Here is an 18,073-nt window from a genome sequence, read left to right on the forward strand (position 1 = left end):
CACACCTACGTGATTATGCGCTTGTGTATGCATGGTTTTCTGTGTGGGTGAGAGTGGGGACTTGGCAGAGATGGGACAGATGCTTAAGATGTTAGTCATCATGTCTTGGCGGGGGGGGGGGGGGGGGGATACCTGGCCAGAGCTTGCAAAGCTTCTCAGGAATCAGCCGCAGCCAAAGCGCTGGGGGTAGCCAGCTTCCCGAACAGCTCACAAAGAGAGCTTTGACGAGGCCAGTAACTGGGAACAACCCGGCGACCCGGCGACGAGACAGGCAGTTTATTGCACAAAATCCATCATGGAGGATCTGACTCTGGAAGGGACCTCGAGCATGGTGTTCAGAGCAAAAGCATTTTCTAACTCATGGGCTAAATTCAGTCTTCGCAGAAAATGCGTGCCGAACCAGGGATGCTGAAAAAGCCAAAGAGCTTCCAGAGATTTTGCATTAATAACAACTGTCTCCTGGTTGTTATAAATATCTGTAGAGCTTAACAGGTTGCAAAGCACTTTCACACTCATTAGCGCCTTTGGTTTCCCCAACAGCTCATTGAGGTTGGTGAGGATGAGCAGCCTCACTTTACAGCTGGAGAAACTGAGGCTCAGAGCACATCACTTGCTCAAGGTCCCACTGTGAGTAACTGTGCTCCAACTGGAACCCAAGTGTCCTAATGGATCATACAGGTGACCAGGCCTCAGGCCTCTTTTATATGCCTGGAACCCTTAGCGCACTGTGGCCAGTTTAGTGGCTTCTCAGATGCTTCACATATTAAACCTAAATCCAAAAGCGCTCAGTTACAAGGTGGTAAGGTACAAACAGATCACCCAGGGACCTTGTCAACATGACCCGATGACGCAGCAGGTCTGGAGGTGGGCCCCCAGATTCTGCATTTCAAACAAGCTCCCAGATGATACGGATGCTGCTGGTCCATGGACCCCACTTAGAGTAGGAAGGGGTATGGGGGATATCGCTGCATGCTGGTTACCTGGTTTTAATTGCCTTTTATGAGTCTTAAACAAACAAACAGAACAAGCTAATTCTAAGCTACATCTGCAGGCTCTTTGAGCTCCAGAGGTCAGCAGTTAGCAGGAACACACCAGTTGCTTTAATAGTCGATAGCCTTTTGTGAGTGCCAGGCAGCCCGCCAAGTGCTTTGCATGGCTGATTTTATGATGATGATGATTTTATGAAGATTGCCACAATCTTATGTAACAGAGAGACACGAAGTAAGAAAGCACGGAGCCTACCAGGTCAGAAGAAAACACAAAAGAATATGCTCCCGAGACTCCAAAGAAGCACCCTGCCGGGGACCAACACCAAATAAATGAACAGGATCACAGATTGCTGGCACTAGAATGACCTGCAAGAGGGGTACCTGAGTCGCTCGGTCAGTTACGTGTCCGGCTTCAGCTCAGGGCACGATCTCATGGTTTGTGGGTTCGAGCCCTGCGTCGGGCTCTGTGCTGACAGCTAGCTCAGAGCCTGGAGCCTGTCTTCAGGTTCTGTGTCTCCCTCTCTCTCTGACCTTCCCTTGCTCACGCTGTCTCTCTTTCTCTCTCAAAAACAAACAAACAGACAAACAAAACAGAGAATGGCCTGCAAGAACTGGGCACGCTCTTTGTTTCACAGAGAAACTGACTTCCAAAAAGAGGAAGGGGGCTTGACCCAGGAAACATGGGAGTTAGAAACAAAGTCAGGAACAGAAACTCCATGTCCTGCCCTTCATGCAGTTCAGGGAAACAAGGGAAAACGTGAGCCAGGGAGCTGGCCAGGAGGCCCATGTGTTGGTTATGGTGTAAAAGGTCTGCACGGGGACAACAGGGAGAGAGCACGGGGTCGGAACCCACTCTGAGCCCTGTTGTTTTTTTATTCCCAAGTTGTGTTTTGGAGGAAGGGATCTGGAATTCTAAGTGAGATGGCAGTAAACGCACAGAGTGTTCCAAGCCTAGTTGACTAAGTGGATGTTGATGAATCACCAGGAGCAGATGGCATCTACCCAGATTTGGGGTAAAATTGTGCAACAGCTGACCCGAGTGTATAGCTTGTCATCCCAAACAGCCATTGTGCCACGAACCTGGCAGATTGCCAATGAGTCTCCTCTCCATGAGAAGCATTTCAAAGGGGACCGAAGGAGCTCCAGGTTGGTAGGATCACTGAACATGTTAGGAAGTGTAACCTATTGGGGGTAAGGCATCATTTTTCCTGTAAATTAAATTAACCACCATTTGTGTGGTGTTTTACAGTTTACAAAGCACTTAGGGTTAATCATGCCTAACTAATTGACTAGAATTCTTTGAGAGGATAAATGTGCATGTGGACAAAGGGAAACCAGTGGATGTAATCTATTTAGATTTTGAAAAGGCCCTTGACAAGATCCCCTACCAAACACTGTTGAAAAAAGTTAAGTCACCATGGAACTGTGGAGTCCTGTATTTACACGGATAGGGAAGTGGCTTTTCTGCCTGGAAAAGCAAGAGCAGGGATAGGCTGGGACCTTTATAAAAAGTGCTGTGTCCCAGGGTGCCTGGGTGGCTCAGTAGGTTAAGCGTCCGACTTCAGGTCAGGTCATGATCGCGCAGTTCGTGGGTTCGAGCCCTGCGTTGGGCTCTGTGCTGACAGCTAGCTCAGAGCCTGGAGACTGCTTTGGATTCTGTGTCTCCCTCTCTCTCTGACCCTCCCCTACTCACGTTGTCTCTCTCTCTCTCCTCTCTCTCAAAAACAAATAAAACATTAAAAAAATTTTTTAAAAGAAGTGGTATGTCCCAAGGATCGACGCTGAAACCAGTCAATCGTGTGGGCAAGGTTTAGATGAATGAAAGCTTTCCTGGGTAGTAAAATGCAAAGCATATTTCAGTCTTTCTACAATTGTCTAGATGAGCAGAGAAAGAATCGGAGTGGAGCTGTTCCAAGATCGGCCTCTGGAATCACACTGCCTGGCTTTGAACCCTGATTCTGCCCTTAGTGGCTGCAGCACCACAAGCAAATTACTCTCCCTCTTCCAGCATCCACTCGCTCATCTATAAAGCAGGAGTAAGGACAACCCCTAGTTCATGGTGAAAGTGACATAAAGCAATGCGGGTAAAGCTTCAGCACAGTGCTTGGAGCATGGTTAATGTCCAGTGAATGTTGGCTTCTATTCGTTTTACTTATTATAAGACGCCAGCATCTGGGTCACATTATGCCCTAGGAATGGAACTTGGGGGCCACCGCAGACTAGTGTTTCAACGCATCGGTAGAATTTGTTTCAGTAATTCAGAGAAAACGGAGACACGTGTAGACTGAGATGGCTGTGAAAGATTTCATTCAAGGAAACTAACAATTACGGAGCACCTAGTATGTGCTAGGTACCAGGCTAGACGCTTCACAAACTTGCCCTTCCTATTTAGTCCTGCAGCAGTCCTGTGACGTTGGGGTAATGATACCCATTTGGTAAACAAGGGAGTGAAGTCTTAGGAGGAAGAGAGACAGAACACAAATACAAGTTTGCTTTCTCCTTAAAGCATTTTTCTTTACGGCAGCAAACTTGAAATGTATTTTGAGGGATGGGTATAATATTTTTGAAAAAGTTTAAAATTTTAATTCCAGTATAGTCAACATACAGTGGAGGAATGGGTGTAATTTAAGACGGGACCAAAGAGTAGCGTCTCTATAGAAATAAATGCGGGCAATGGTATGAAGACCGAAACAAGAGTGGTATGCTCATGCTTCCTTCCAAAGTTACCTCCTTGTTGGTTTTCACTAGATTCCGAAGCTTTTTATAATGGAGAAGAACCAAGGAAATGTCCAATGGGAAACAGAGCCACTTGATTAGGTCAGCTCATTTTCGATGATAAAAAAACAAACAGGAAGTTACCCTTTGACTCTACTTGGGTCCAGAGATGGGAGGGAAAAAGCCTACCTGAAAACTGTATTTTTCTAGAATACAGTATCTCCTTGCACAGTTGAAGGCATTATATGTTGCAGGGACTTGTGGAAAGTTATAGAGAGCACAGTCAACTGAGCACACGCACCTGCCAGGAAGCGGAGCTGGTTCCTCCCTTTGGTGGTGCCGTCCCCTGAGCCCCCGATGCACTCGTCTTCATCGTCGCCGCAGTCGCCACTTTCGAGCCCTTCCTCGTCAAGGTTTTTATCCGGAACTCTACCTTTGGGCACAGACATGCTTCTCAGGAGCTGAAAGAAACGACCAGAAACGTACAGCGCTTGAGATTTCTCAGGTAGCTCTGAAACTGTGTCTTGCGAACAGGAGGCATTGAGCAAAATGGTGAATGAATTACACAGAAGCTTTGAAAAATCGTTTTCAAATGCAGATACATGTAAACGGCTCATATTCTTTAGAGTTTTGTACTTCTGGAACATTCCATAGCATTTGATGTGATTCTCAATTGCTCCATGCTGTGTCCACCACCCAGTAGCTAGACTGTATAGTGCATCAGACTTTTCCACACCATGGTATTTAACTTCCTAAAAGCCTCTATGGTAGAAGAACACTCCAATGGGAAATGTAGGACGTACAGGCGAAGCAAATTTATAGGCTGAGGGGACACCAAGATCAGACAAGATCCCTATGGAAGCCCCTAGGTTTCCATTCACCACATGAATATAACAAATGCTTCCCACTAGAAGAGACTAGCAATGACATTTTACACACATTTTATTTTTATTTTTATTTACTTTTAATTTTTAACAATGTTTTTATTTATTATTGAGACAGAAACAGGGCGTGAGTGGGGGTGGGGCAGAGAGAGAAGGAGACACAGAATCCGAAGCAGGCTCCAGGCTCTGAGCTGTCAGCACAGAGCCTGATGCGGGGCTTGGACCCATGAACTGTGAGATCATGACCTGAGCCAAAGTCAGCCGCTTAACCGACTGAGCCACCCAGGCACCCCGACATTTTACACACATTTTAAATGAATACTTACAATTAATTGCCACGGACCATGTCTTGATCACTAGAAAAACTTTAAAAATCTTTCCCTCTTTCACAATTTCCATAAGATAGTTTGAAATTTCATTTTGCCTTATTGTAGGTAATATGCCTACTAAGAGGCATGTGTGTTTTGTGTCTGACTTTTCAGTTACATACTCAATGTCTTTCTAATTATATGGTGACTCTCCCAAATCTCTCCACTGACCCAAGAGCCCAGCTCACAGCATGAATGTTCTGGGGAGCACTTCTCAGACCCCATTTCACTTTCCTGCTTCACCTTTCTCTGAGGCTGTATTCTAGTGTCCTCTACTTCTGCCCCACCACCTACTTTCAGTCTTACACGTCAGGCCCACTTCCCAGTTTTAAATAATGGCCAAAAGAAGATGCTGGATCTACCAAAAGGGAGATTTTTACAATTGTGCAAGAGGGATGCAGAAAAATAAAATGCACACACCGACACATCTTGGTTTCTGTTATCTGTGTTCACTGTCACTGCAACGTACACTTTTATGTTCTTTCCTTGTGATTTAGCTGCTATACCAATGTCTACTTGGAATAAGCTGTGTACTATGGAGAGATGTGATGGTGGTTTGGTTTCTTTTTCAAGCAAAGAAAGACAAGTCTAATAAGCTCCCGCTAATGGTGTGAGGGAAGCCAAACCACCTACCATCTCCTCCTCTAGCACCGTGTCCGTTCAGCTGCTCTGATGCACCCACTCTCCGACCCCCTGACCCATCCAACACATCTAAATGTATAATACAGATGCATAGGCTAGACTAGTGACTCTCCAACTTTTGGTCTCAGGAACCCTTTATACTTACTTGGAATCTCAGAGAACTTTTGTTTATACAAGCTATATCTACTGACATTTACTGTCTTAGAGATTATAACTGAGAAATGTAAAAAAAAAAATTTAATAACTTGTTTAAACATAACAGTAATAAACCCATGGTGTGCTAACAGAAATAACGTTTGCCAATGAAAAGGAAATATATTTTTCCCTGTCATGAGGGATTAGAAGGAAAGGTGGCATTGGTGTACATTTTTGCAAATGTCCTATTAAGTCCAGCTTAATATGGAAGCTGGTGGTCGAATCTGCTTCTCCACTCAGTCTGTTGCTGCAGGTTGCGTCGGTTGAAATATCTGTAGAAAATCCAGTGTCTCACAGATAGGTAGTTGCAAAAGAAAAGTATGTTACTAGCCTTTTCAGATAACTGTTGCTATTTTTCATCGATACTTCATAAACACTGAACAAGGGCGAAAGTTCATTGCAATGTGGAAGATGAAACCACATGAATATACTTTTCATGTTCTGTTCCATTCAAATCCATTGGTATGTTCTGAGCTTTGAATAGACATTTTACCCATTTTGTATCATCCTACATGGGTTCATCCAAAAGTACTAGTTCACTGAGAGGTGCCTGGGTGGCTCGGTCGGTTAAGCGTCCGACTTCAGCTCATTTCATGATCTCATGGTTTGTGAGTTTGAGCCCTGCGTTGGGCTCTGTGCTGACGCTAGCTCAGAGCCTGGAGCCTGCATCCGATTCTGTGTCTCCCTCTCTCTCTGACCCTCCCCTGCTCATGCTCTGCTTCTCTCTGTCTCTCAAAAATAAATAAACATTAAAAAAATACTGGTTCACTGAGCTATGCAAGTCTTCCAAATGTCAACACCTTTCATTATATGAGACATAAAGAATCACATTCATTAATTATATCACCTCCGGTCTCAGCAGCGGGAAGCCCTCAAGCTCACAGTGGCAGATACAGGTTTCCCAAAATGTTGAGTTTCTCTTGACAGTTTAAATTTTCTCATTGGCAACAAATACTGTCAGCTTTTCCTTTAACTGATGGGTTCTCTTTATTCCTTTCAAAGTAAATACCTAGCAAATACCCAAGTCTGCATAACCATACTTTGTCAGGTATTATCTCAAATAAAAATGGTGTTCCAGGAAAGAGGAGACCGGCTTGGATAGTAGCTTAAATAATCTCGCAGGTGCTTACCCTTGAGACACACATCCACACAGTTCGCAGCAGAAACACTTCATATGTACTTTGCATTTTGTAACAGAATATTTATAAAAGGATATTCAGGGGTCATAGTTTAATAAACTAAACATTTCTACTGCTTCAGCTGTGGCTTTTTTTCTTTTAAGTAAAGTCTGTGTCCATTGTGGGGCTCGAACTCATGACCCCGAGATCGTTGCATGGTCTGCCACCTGAGCCAGCCAGGTACTCCAGCCATGATATTCTTTTTTCATTTTTCATGTTTATTTATTTTTGAGAGAGAGAGACAGAGACAGAGACAATCTGAAGCAGGCTCCAGGCTCTGAGGTGTCAACACAGAGCCCATAGCGGGGCTCGAACTCACTGAGCACAAGATTATGATCTGAGCTCAAGTCAGATGTTTAACCAACTGAGCCACCCAGGGGCCCTTCCAGCCATGATATTCTTAAGTGAGATGGCCTTTTATTTTCCTGCAAATGTACACCGGTGAAGAACACAGTGACTACTGGTACTGTTTGGTATCACTGCTTTTTTTTTTTTTTGTTTGTTTATTTTTGAGAGAGACCGAGATGGAACATGAGTGGGGGAGATACAGAGAGAGAGGGAGACACAGAATCCGAAGACAGGCTCCAGGCTCTGAGCTAGCTGTCAGCACAAAGCCCGATGCAGGGCTTGAACCCACGAACTGTGAGATCATGACCTGAGCTAAAGCCAGATGCTTAACCGACTGAGCCACCCAGGCGCCCCTAAACTTGCATTTCTTAAGCACATCTCATATCTGTGCCTGACATTAGTCCTGTCGGCAAACATTGAGCGGCTGGTATGAGCTGCTTTCATTTCTGTCCATTGAAAGCACTTCATCCTTCCAAGCCAAGTACAAATGCCACTTCCGTAAGTCTTCCTGGCTACCACAGATGGTCATTATGGCTCTTCCTTTCTTTTTTTAAAGGAAAAAGTTTAAATTTATTTATTTATTTTGAGAGAGAATGAGAAAGAGGGAGACAGAGAATCCCAAGCTGATTCTATGGTGTCAGCGCGGAGCCTGATGTGGGGCTCAAACTCATGAACTGTGAGATCATGACCTGAGCTGACATCGAATGCTCAACTGACTGAGCCATGCAGGTGCCCCTGTTCTTTCTTTTTTCTACTGCTACTTCCTTTGTCTGTACCTCCTCAACAGCATGTTACATATGTAGCCTGATATTATTTATTTGTACATGTGACTTTGCTCTATCACCAGACTGTGAGCTGTACAGGGGCTGAGTCTTATTTATCTTTGAACTTCATTACATTTGAGGCAGTGTCTGGCACATAAGAAGTACTCAATAAATGTGCTACTGAATGGAAGCAAAATAAAGTGGCACTGGATCCTGAATTCTTTCAAAGCTTCCACAACCTCATGAAAAAGGAGAAAGCAAAGCATAGGTTAATTATAGAAGAACTTGTGAATGACTAGCTAAAACTTTGGATTACCCGAGCTAAGATCTATAGCTAGTCTTTGAGAAGCCATTTTCCAACCTCTGTATGATGCCCCCAACATTCTCTGGTCGTTTGATTTTTAAGAAATATAGTCTAATCTTAAGTATATAGCTGATTGTTTTATTATTAATTTTTTTAAATGTTTGTTTTTGAGAGAGTGAGAGAGACAGACACGATCAGGGGAAGGGCAGAGAGAGAGGGAGACACAGAATCAGAAGCAGGCTCCAGGCTCTGAGCTGTCAGCACGGAGCCCACCATGGGGCTCAAACTCATGAACTGTGAGATCATGACTTGAGCTGAAGTCGGACACTTAACCAAACCAAGCCAGCCAGGCGCCCCTCAATTTTTTTTAAGCACAATTAAAAAGACTTCAAAATTTTTCCAGTGAGTTTACTTGCTTAAATTAGTCTTAAATTACTCCCCTTTTGGAGACAACGTTAACATTGAAGGATTATGGTATACGCTGAAACCGTTACACAGACATCCACTGGAGAGCCTAACTCTCACACACTGAGAAAACAAATCCAAATCCAGAAAACTATTATTAATGCAAAAGTCCTAAAGAAGAGTCTGACGCTGCAGAGTGCTGAAAGAAGGGTAACGTGTCAGAGATGAAGGATTGCCAGTGACACTGTACTGTGGATTTCGTGCACCCGGGAATTTGGCACAGAAATCAGATCAGCTAATTACAATTCACAATATTGACCTTCGTGTTCTCTCTCTCACTCTTTACAGTGTCTTCCAGACTGAACACTCACTTTATAAAAAGAAAATTATGAGGGCCCTGCACACAAATCACTTAACTTTAGGTGCCTAATGCTTTTGATTAACTGCTTGCCATTTTCAAAGGACACTATCCTGATAGCTTTTTAAAAGCCAAGGCTCAGAATAATGATTATCAATGTAAACTATCTTATTAAAACACAGGTCTGATTATGTCACCCCACCACCCCCACCATCGTTCTATAAGCCTGACATTTCTGCCACGCAATGCTTGGCGTGCTTTAGCGGGAAGCGTATGAGGTCTCTGTCACAGCCAGCTTTTTCTACATCTACTCCCCTCCTTGAAACTCTGGTTGAGGCTCATGAAGCGATCACAGTTGTTTAAATATACAATCATTTATTAATTTATAATCTAATACTTTAATTATATAAGTATCAATACATCAAGGTGAAAGGAAAGAGAAATCAGGAAAAATTCCCAATTACCAAACTGTAAGAAACAACATTTGTGTTTTCAAAGGTGGGCTTCTTTGTAACGTCTATAGTTTTAAATAGGTGAATTTGATCCATACACAATGAAGTACTACATGGCAATGAGAAAGAATGAAATCTGGCCATTTGCAGGAAAGTGGATGGACCTCGAGGGTGTCATGCTAAGCGAAATAAGTCGGGCAGAGAAGGACAGATACCATATGTTTGCACTCATAGTTCTAACAGGAGAACAGGAGAAACCTAATGGAGGACCAGGGGGAGGGGAAGAGGGAAAGAGAGTTGGGGAGAGAGAGGGGCGCAAAACTTGAGAGACTATTGGATACTGAAAATGAACTGAGGGTTGAAGGGGAAGGGGAGGAGGGAAAAGAGGTGGTGGTGATGGAGGAGGGCACATGTGGGGAAGAGCACTGGGTGTTGTATGGAAAACAATTTGACAATAAAATATTTTTAAAAAATAGGTGAATTTGGATTTTAGAATCAGACTGACTTGGATTGGAATGCTGGTTTCCCCCATTATTAGCTTTTTTCCCATTTATTACCTGCTGTTTATTTTCCTTAAACCTCAGAGTTCTCATCTGTAAAATGAGGAAGATAATGCCTGCCTCATAGAATTGTTGTAATGAATAAATGTGGTAAAAGAAATGCTTTAAACTTGATAAAATTTGATTCAGTGCCTTTAAGGAATCTCCCGAAACTCACTTAAACTCACTCCTAATACTGAATATTGACATTGCTTCTCATTCTTTTGCTCTTGTAAGTAAAAATGAAGCACCAAGAGCTTTCACATAATTCTTTCCATATTTTGGATTATTTCCTTAGTTTCCTATTAGTAGGATCACTGGGTCAAAGGGAATATACATGGGGCGCGTGGGTGGTTCAGTCGGTTGAGCCTCTGACTTCGGCTCAGGTCATGATCTCACGTTCATGGGTTCCAGCCCCGCGTCAGGTTCTGTGCTGACAGCTCAGAGCCTGGAGCCTGCTTCCTGTTCTGTGCCTCCCTCTCTCTGCCCCTCCCTGCTCATGCTCTGTCTCTCTCTGTCTCAAAAATAAAGCATTACAATTTTTTTTAAATTAATAAAAAGGGAATATGCGTTTTTTAGGGGTGCCTGGCTGGCTCAGTTGGCAGAGGATACAACTCTTGATCTTGGAGTTGTGAGTTCAAGCTCCGTGTTGGGAGTACAGATTACTTTAAAAAACTAAAACCTTAAAAAAGGGTACGTACACTTTCATACACCATAGGAGTGCGTCTTTAATGTCCATAAGAATCACCTAGAATATCCGTTAAAGGCTCAGGCTCCCAGGCCGCATCCACAGAGCTTCTGATTTAGTAGCCCTGAGGTAGAGCACAGATCCGCACTTTGAACTAGATCTGTCGCCCACCATCTTGCCAGGAGTGAATCACTTTTAGAAAGGCTGCTCCAGTGTCTCTCTGCTTCCCAGAAACCCTCACGCGTGTCTGAATCCTTAATATATGCTATTCAAACCATGTTTTTCGAAAAGTAAATTCCATCTGATTTCCTTTCTACTTAAATACAGACATCATGACCTTTTGTCTTTGTAGTTAATAAAAATACCCTTGTGTAAAGGTGAGTGACTTCGTTTGATTAGGAAGTGAAATATTTAAAGTTAGCTTTGGAACAGGTTCTCAGGGCTGTGGGATAAAAGAAACCAAAAAGCCTGGAATAATTACTTAAGAAAATCAGAACCACAGTGTACGAGAAAAGAGCACTTCCTAGAATATAGCAATCCCATGTTCTTAAAACCACAACCAGAATAACAAAAGAATACTGTGGCATGGACGATGTGATTTGGCCAAAGCTCTTTTCGTGCTTGGTTGGCAGGAGAACAAAGATCAACGAATATACTTGTTCTTAGGGGGATCAAATATGCTGAAATTAGACCAGGGAGAACAGCCACTCTTGATGTGTCTATATGGTGTAAATAACGTGCCTTTTGGAATTACCTTGATTGCAAAGATACGAACCTTATCAGCCACACATTGTGCTTGGTTGAACATATGCTCTCTCACGGAATCCTATGTCCCACGTCAGGGGAGGACACTGAGGCTCAGAGAGAGGATATAACTTGACCAAGTCACTGAGTAACTGATGGAGACCTCATTAAAAACAAAGGCTTCTGGGGGCGCCTGGCTGACTCAGTCGGTGGAGCGTGCGACTCTTACTCTTGGGGTCATGTGTTCGAGCCCCATGCTGGGTGTAGAGGTTACTTCAAAAACAAACAAGCAAATGAAAACTTAAAATAAATAAAAATAAAGGCTTCTGCTTCCAGGCCCAGAGCTCTTCAACTGCCTTTGCTGGAGATGATTTCCAGTTCAATCTCGCCTTCTCAGATGCCAGCTATGAGCTATAGCTCGATGGGAAAGCCTTCTATAATGGCTGGGAGACTCGGGACGGGGAGATAATGGCGCTGGATGCCTCCCACTTGTTTTTCCAGCCTTGCCCTCTACTTGGTCTTAACCAAACGATCTCATCATAGACACGGCTGTTTTGAAAAGCTTCAGACAGCTGGTTAGAATCGAATGAAAAATTCCATTACTGCTGCTACATGGCTAGGAGTTTTCTGGACTTTAAAATAAAGGATAAGAAACAAAACAGATAACTGCAAACACGGGGCTGGGTACATAGTTTGAGGATTTAGCTGCTCTTGTCCCTTTGGGCCACTCGCATACCTCTGTCTGGGTGGTTTTTCAATATCTGGAATCCAGGTTACATTTTAAAGCTATTAAACTGGGCTTACCAAACCGATTCTGAACTTTTCGGATGCTCAGCTGTATACAAACTGCAAGGAATGCTTTGGGGGCCCGGCTTTCCATGTCCACAGCAATGTAAACACATGCTTTACTGTTTGTATTTGAGTAGCATAAGCTAATGGGAAACAAATGCGGCGATTCCAATGAATCCCAGCTTTTCTGGAATGCCATTATTATTTATACGTTGTGCACACCCACGGGACTCAGGGCACGTGACCTTTGTTCTGCATGCACACTTTCTTTGAACGAATGCACCAAACCACAGCCACAACTAATTGGAAACAATTGGAACTCCACACATTTGAGACGAGGCCAGAACCCAAATGTATAGGGCTAGAATTAATGGCTATATATGCACTTCACACATTGGAGAGGCAATAAAGTACAGCAGTTAAGAGTGTGAGCTTTGGAATCCGACCAGCATGGATTTGAATCTCTCCTCGGCCTACTTACTGGCTGTGTTACTTTGGGCAAGTTATTTAATCTCTCTGAGCTTCAGTTTCCTTACCTGTAAAATGGAAGATAATGCTATCCATTCACCTAATTATAAATTCCCCTGGACTAACAGAAGGGGTACCGGTCTGTTTTGATTGCCAGCCTGTATATAGCTCAGTGTTTGGTACAAAGTGAAAGTTCAATAAATATTCATGAAGTGGATGAATGAACAAATAAAAGATTACTGAGTGTGAGGTGTTTAGCGCGTTGCTTGGCTGGTGCGAAATTCTTGAACGTGTTAACTCGGCTGCTGAGGATAAGGACGATCTTGAAGCGGAGGAAGGGGAGGAGGAGAAGGAGCAGCCACAGAAGGAGACATGAAAAGCTTATTACAAATGCCTTGTAAGGCAAAACAAGGAGCGCTCCATGGCCAAACACTGAGCCACCAGAAAGAAGGCTGAGTGGGAGTTTCTTAAGAGTCTGAGGGAACCCTGTCTTATGAGCACCACCCGCCGACTGCACCTCCAGGGCTCCACGAGGAATCCCATCTGGGTGCTCCCGGCGAGATAAGGGTCTGTGCTCGGAGGATGCACGCAGGGATGTTAGCCATGAAGAGCAGACAGACCTGCTGGAGGCTGTGCTTCGTATGGAATCAGTAAGAAGGCCACCCACACCCAGATCCGCTCTTGTCTGGCTATCGCTTCCACGTCCGCCTCTTACCCGCAGCGCACGCTTTCTCCGGGACTTCCAGCTCCCCCGATTTTTACTTTAGGTTTGGTAATGCAGCACTGAAGCGTGTGCAAATAAGTCCTCCCAATTAAATACATGTCTAGATGAAAACAAACCAGGACGTGAAAGAAGCAAACTTGAGATAAAATGAAAACGAGTTCAGCGGGGCTCCCTCTCTGCAGTACAAATGGTTCTCTGTAGTTTTAGGAAGCTGTCCGCTGCCTTAAAATAATAAAATATTATGGCAAAATTACGAATAGCTCAGAACTGTATAGAGTTTTATTCTTTTCCAAGTGGAAGTATAGCACAATGCTTAAAAGCGCATACTCTAGAGTCAGAAAACTTGCATTCAAATCTAGACTCTATCATTTACTAGCTTTGTTACTATAAACAAGTTGTTCTTTAATGCCTCCAAACTTTATGTTTCTTATCTATAAAATGGGTATAGCAATACCTGTACGCATCTCCCACACTACAGTGCTGTGGGGATTAAATGAGGGAATCCATGTAAAGCATGAGCTTAGTATCTGGCGCAGAGTAAGTGTTCACACAATGATATATATTAAAACCGATATCTCTCTAAAATCTGAGTCTCTGAAGGGGAGGAAATCTGAAATGGATCAGTTGACATTCAGTTACAGCCTGGGTAGGGCTCATTCTGTGGAACACCGTAGGCCCTCAAAAAAAAATCTTAATGTGTCACTGCTATCAGCATTTTATTATTTTTATAATTAAACGTACTTCCATATCTGCTTTTTCAGCTGACCCATCCAGGACCCCCATAAGGCAGCAGGGCATGTATTATGAGCTTCCGTTTATAAATAAGGTAATGGCTGCTGAGAGCGATGTGAGACAATGTACCCATTTTTAGCTTGACAACTGTTTAAGGGGAGCCAGTGTAGGGCTGGTAGCATTTGGAGTGGGGTCGGAGACGAGAGCTTCTGCACTCCATCATTAACTGGGAAAGGGCTCAGTCCTAAAACTCTAACAGTGCCTGAGACATAGTAGGTGTTCGGGAAATGCCTGGTAACTGAAAGAATGAATGAGCCAATGGGTTGACAAAGCAAATAAGCAATTTATTCACCATCTTATGATCTTTCCCACTTTATTAGGGCATCCCTGAGAGGCAGGTGCCGTATTTTACTCTATTTGAGGGAGCCTCTTACTCTGATAAAGTGGGGTGAAGTCAGGGGCACCTGGCTGGCTTAGTCGTGGGGCGTGTGACTCTGGATCGCAGGGTCATGAGTTTAAGTTTTAGCATGGAGCCTCCTCAAAATAAAAAAAGCATGTAAGCAAATGAACCAACTAACCCAAAGGGATGCGGCCAACCAGAATAGTAGGCGGCTGGATGGGGTTCTCAAGGCCACCTAGTGAGCCCCTTCCAACTTCCGGTGAATATTCTGTTTGCTAGATTAGTCAACTTGTGTGTGCTAATTCTGGGTTCGGTAATGCCTTCCTCTTTTTTTTTTTTAAAGTTTATTTATTTTGAGAGAGACGGGGGTGGGGGGAAGAGGCAGAGGGAAGGAGAGAGAGAACCCCAAGCAGGCTCTGCATAGTCAGCACAGAGCCTGATGCGGGGCTTGAACCCACAAACCATGAGATCATGATCTGAGAGCAGGAATCAAGAGTCAGACGCTTAACCAACTGAGCCACCCAGGTGTGCTTGCTATGCCTTCCTTTAAGGTCTCCAGACTTCATCTCAGTTTAAGGGGCCAAAAGTCCCACGAAGTAGAGTCCCAGTTATAAGGCTGGATTGGAGTCAAGGCTGGGGTAGAATCGAGACCCTGGCCAAATCAGGCCGATTTGCTGGGTGTGGCCACAAACTGCAAACGTGCCAGAGTGCCCTTGCAGGCCACCAAATCCAGTTTCTTTCCAAAAGCATTTGACTCTGGCTACCGCCACTGTTGAAGATTACTGAATGGTTGTCCCTATGTCAGTTTTAAATCATTGTGAAAAGCAACAAGGACAAAAATAAAACTTTTTCTATAAGGAAAACTTAACTTGGAAGACATCTATGAAACCCCACGGCACTGCTCGTTTTCCAAAGGAATCGCCTCAGTTAGATGAGGGCCATTGACAGAGGGCAAGGATCCCAGGGTAAGAGAGTACCAAAATATTACGTACTTCCTCAGGGAACTGAGGTTACACAGGCATGATCGGAGCTCTTACTATTGTCCTAGTGTATAAATCTGATTCATTCCAAATAGACATCTTGCGGTTATACTTTTGAGAAATGAAAACTCTTGCCTCTAAAAATAACTTCTGTGTATGAACCACAGTTAGCCACGTCATCAAGCATGGGGCTTGAAGGATCAACCTCAATGGCTGAAGAACCATGTTTCACGATTCTGCAAGGCCGCTGGCCCACCAAGGATCACTGAGACGCCTCTAGTTTTCCCGTCAACGCTTCCTTCCTTCAAAGACTAGCTCTAGATCAGGCCTTAAAAATAGGTTTTCAGTAGAAAGTTTTCCTCCTCTGGTATACTACTTGAAAAATAGGAGCCTTAAAATAGGTTTCAGATAACTAAGGCTAATTATATTATTCTGAAGTATAATAAATGCCCTGATACATTTGGTATAAATAAATTAGCTAAGACTTGACAAGAAACTAGATTCCGACTTTCTAATTATTATCTCATTGGAGGTTAGAGCTTCAAACCTTTCCTTTTCCAAGTTTTAGGCTATAGAATCTTAAGAGGGAAATGGGCTCCCACAGGAAGCATGAGTAAAATTATTATAATATTTATATTTAATCACATACTTTTAGAGATTGAAACAGAAAAAGCAAAACAATGGTACTCTCATGGACTGTTTAGCCTTCCCCCTCGAGTGAAGATTAACTGAAGAAACGGGTAATTCCTTCAAATATGAAAAGTTAGGATGTGTTCTAAAACAGTGCTTTATTTGGTAAATGCAGCACTGAAGACGGTAGAGCAGTTGGCTCTCTCTGGATCCACCATGTACAGGTCTTGTAATACTTGGGTCACAGAAGACCAGTAGGGTTTTGGAATGTTATGAGGGCCATTGACAGCCCTAGTTACACACTGCAGCTACCAAATGATTAAATATTCCCTTATCATGGTGTATTTTCCTTTCTGTACCCCCAGTGGCTTGAATGGAGTGGTCATACACTGCATGAAATAATGTGCAATGGCAGTAACAGAGGAATTTGAACTCTACCTTTTGGTAATTGTTTAGCATATGGTTTGAAAGGAAATCACAGAACGTTGGAGTTCAGCTCAAGCTTGGCCATTAACACTTTGAATATACTCACTTTGTCAGAATCCCATATTTGGTTAGATGGTCTTTTAACAAAAATCAGTCACTTACATTTATTTATTATTGATATTAGTGCTGCTAACATCAGTAGTTGGAGATCATTCTTCCAATCTGTGCTTAGGCAATTCCACATTCAGAAATTCTAGTTGCAGGGCCACCTGGGTGGCTCAGTCGAATAAGCATCTGATTTCGACTCACGTCATGATCTCATGGTTCATGAGTTCGAGCCCAGCATTGGGCTCTCTGCTGTCAGGGCAGAGCCAGCTTTGGATCCTTTTCCCCTCTCTCTGCCCCTCCCCCATTTGTGTGCAAGCACACACAAAATGAATACACGTTAAAAATAGAAAAACATTCTCTCAATAATGAAAAAACATTAAAAACAAAGAAATTCTAGTTGCAGAATGTTCTGCTGGGTTGATTGTATATGCTTACAAAATAATTTCTACTAAGCATTTGGCTAATCTATTCTTCAAACACACCCTTTATCCCCTGAATAAAACATTCACTAATTTAGTGTACCTGTATCCTGGCCATTTGGTAGCATACGTTAATTTCACTTCTCGGAAGAAAGCACAGGGCTGAAGTCTAGTAATTCTAGTAATTTCCATTCCCTTTTGGGTCTCTGTCATCATTGCTTCTTATTCTTGGACTCCAAACTCCATCAAACATTTCTCCTACTGGCTCTGCCTCGGATTCCATTTCTCAGACAGGCCCCTTGGTTTTCCTAAGAAGCTTATTAGAATTTAACCACAGGATCTGGAAAGAGAATCACGGAACCCAGTCCAGCTAATTTGTACTCAGTGTTGGGAGGGGCTTGATCTCATGTTATTTTGGGGAGGTATATGTCAGTAAAGATTATAGTGAATTATTTTCTCTGTTGGTTCTCTTTGGTGGATGGGGATACATACATTTTGCTGGCTCCTGGGACTGAAGTGCTTGGCTGGATGTCTTACCTGGACTCTTTTCCTATCCCACAAAACAACTGGGTGATGATAGTTCTGATAGAGTTGCAGAAATAGAATATAAGTGTGGGAGGGAAAAAGGACAGCTTATAACAGACTGTAGCCAACGCATATTTATGGTTCTACCTTTCTTTGTTTTTCACTGAGCTCAGTAGGTAAAAATGACTTGCCTGGTTTTAACGTGGGCTTCTCCACCATCCTCTGGGGTTCTTTTTAGTCACAGTCTGTTAACATTCTGTTAAATCAGTAATTGTTTCTCTCCTCCACAATGTTTAACC

The 18,073-nt window shown here is 43.3% G+C and overlaps 1 protein-coding gene across 1 annotated transcript in view; it reads right to left on the minus strand.

Moving 5' to 3' along the window:
* The window catches only part of GPC3 (glypican 3), a 394,908-nt gene that overhangs the window by 47,828 nt on the left and 329,007 nt on the right, over positions 1-18,073 (minus strand). Inside the window, exon 6 of the mRNA XM_029929914.1 lies at positions 4,006-4,165. Coding sequence (XP_029785774.1) covers positions 4,006-4,165 — 160 coding nt within the window. The remainder of the gene's footprint in view (positions 1-4,005; positions 4,166-18,073) is intronic.

The sequence above is a fragment of the Suricata suricatta genome, chromosome X, assembly GCF_006229205.1.
Source record: "Suricata suricatta isolate VVHF042 chromosome X, meerkat_22Aug2017_6uvM2_HiC, whole genome shotgun sequence".
Classification (NCBI taxonomy): domain Eukaryota; kingdom Metazoa; phylum Chordata; class Mammalia; order Carnivora; family Herpestidae; genus Suricata; species Suricata suricatta.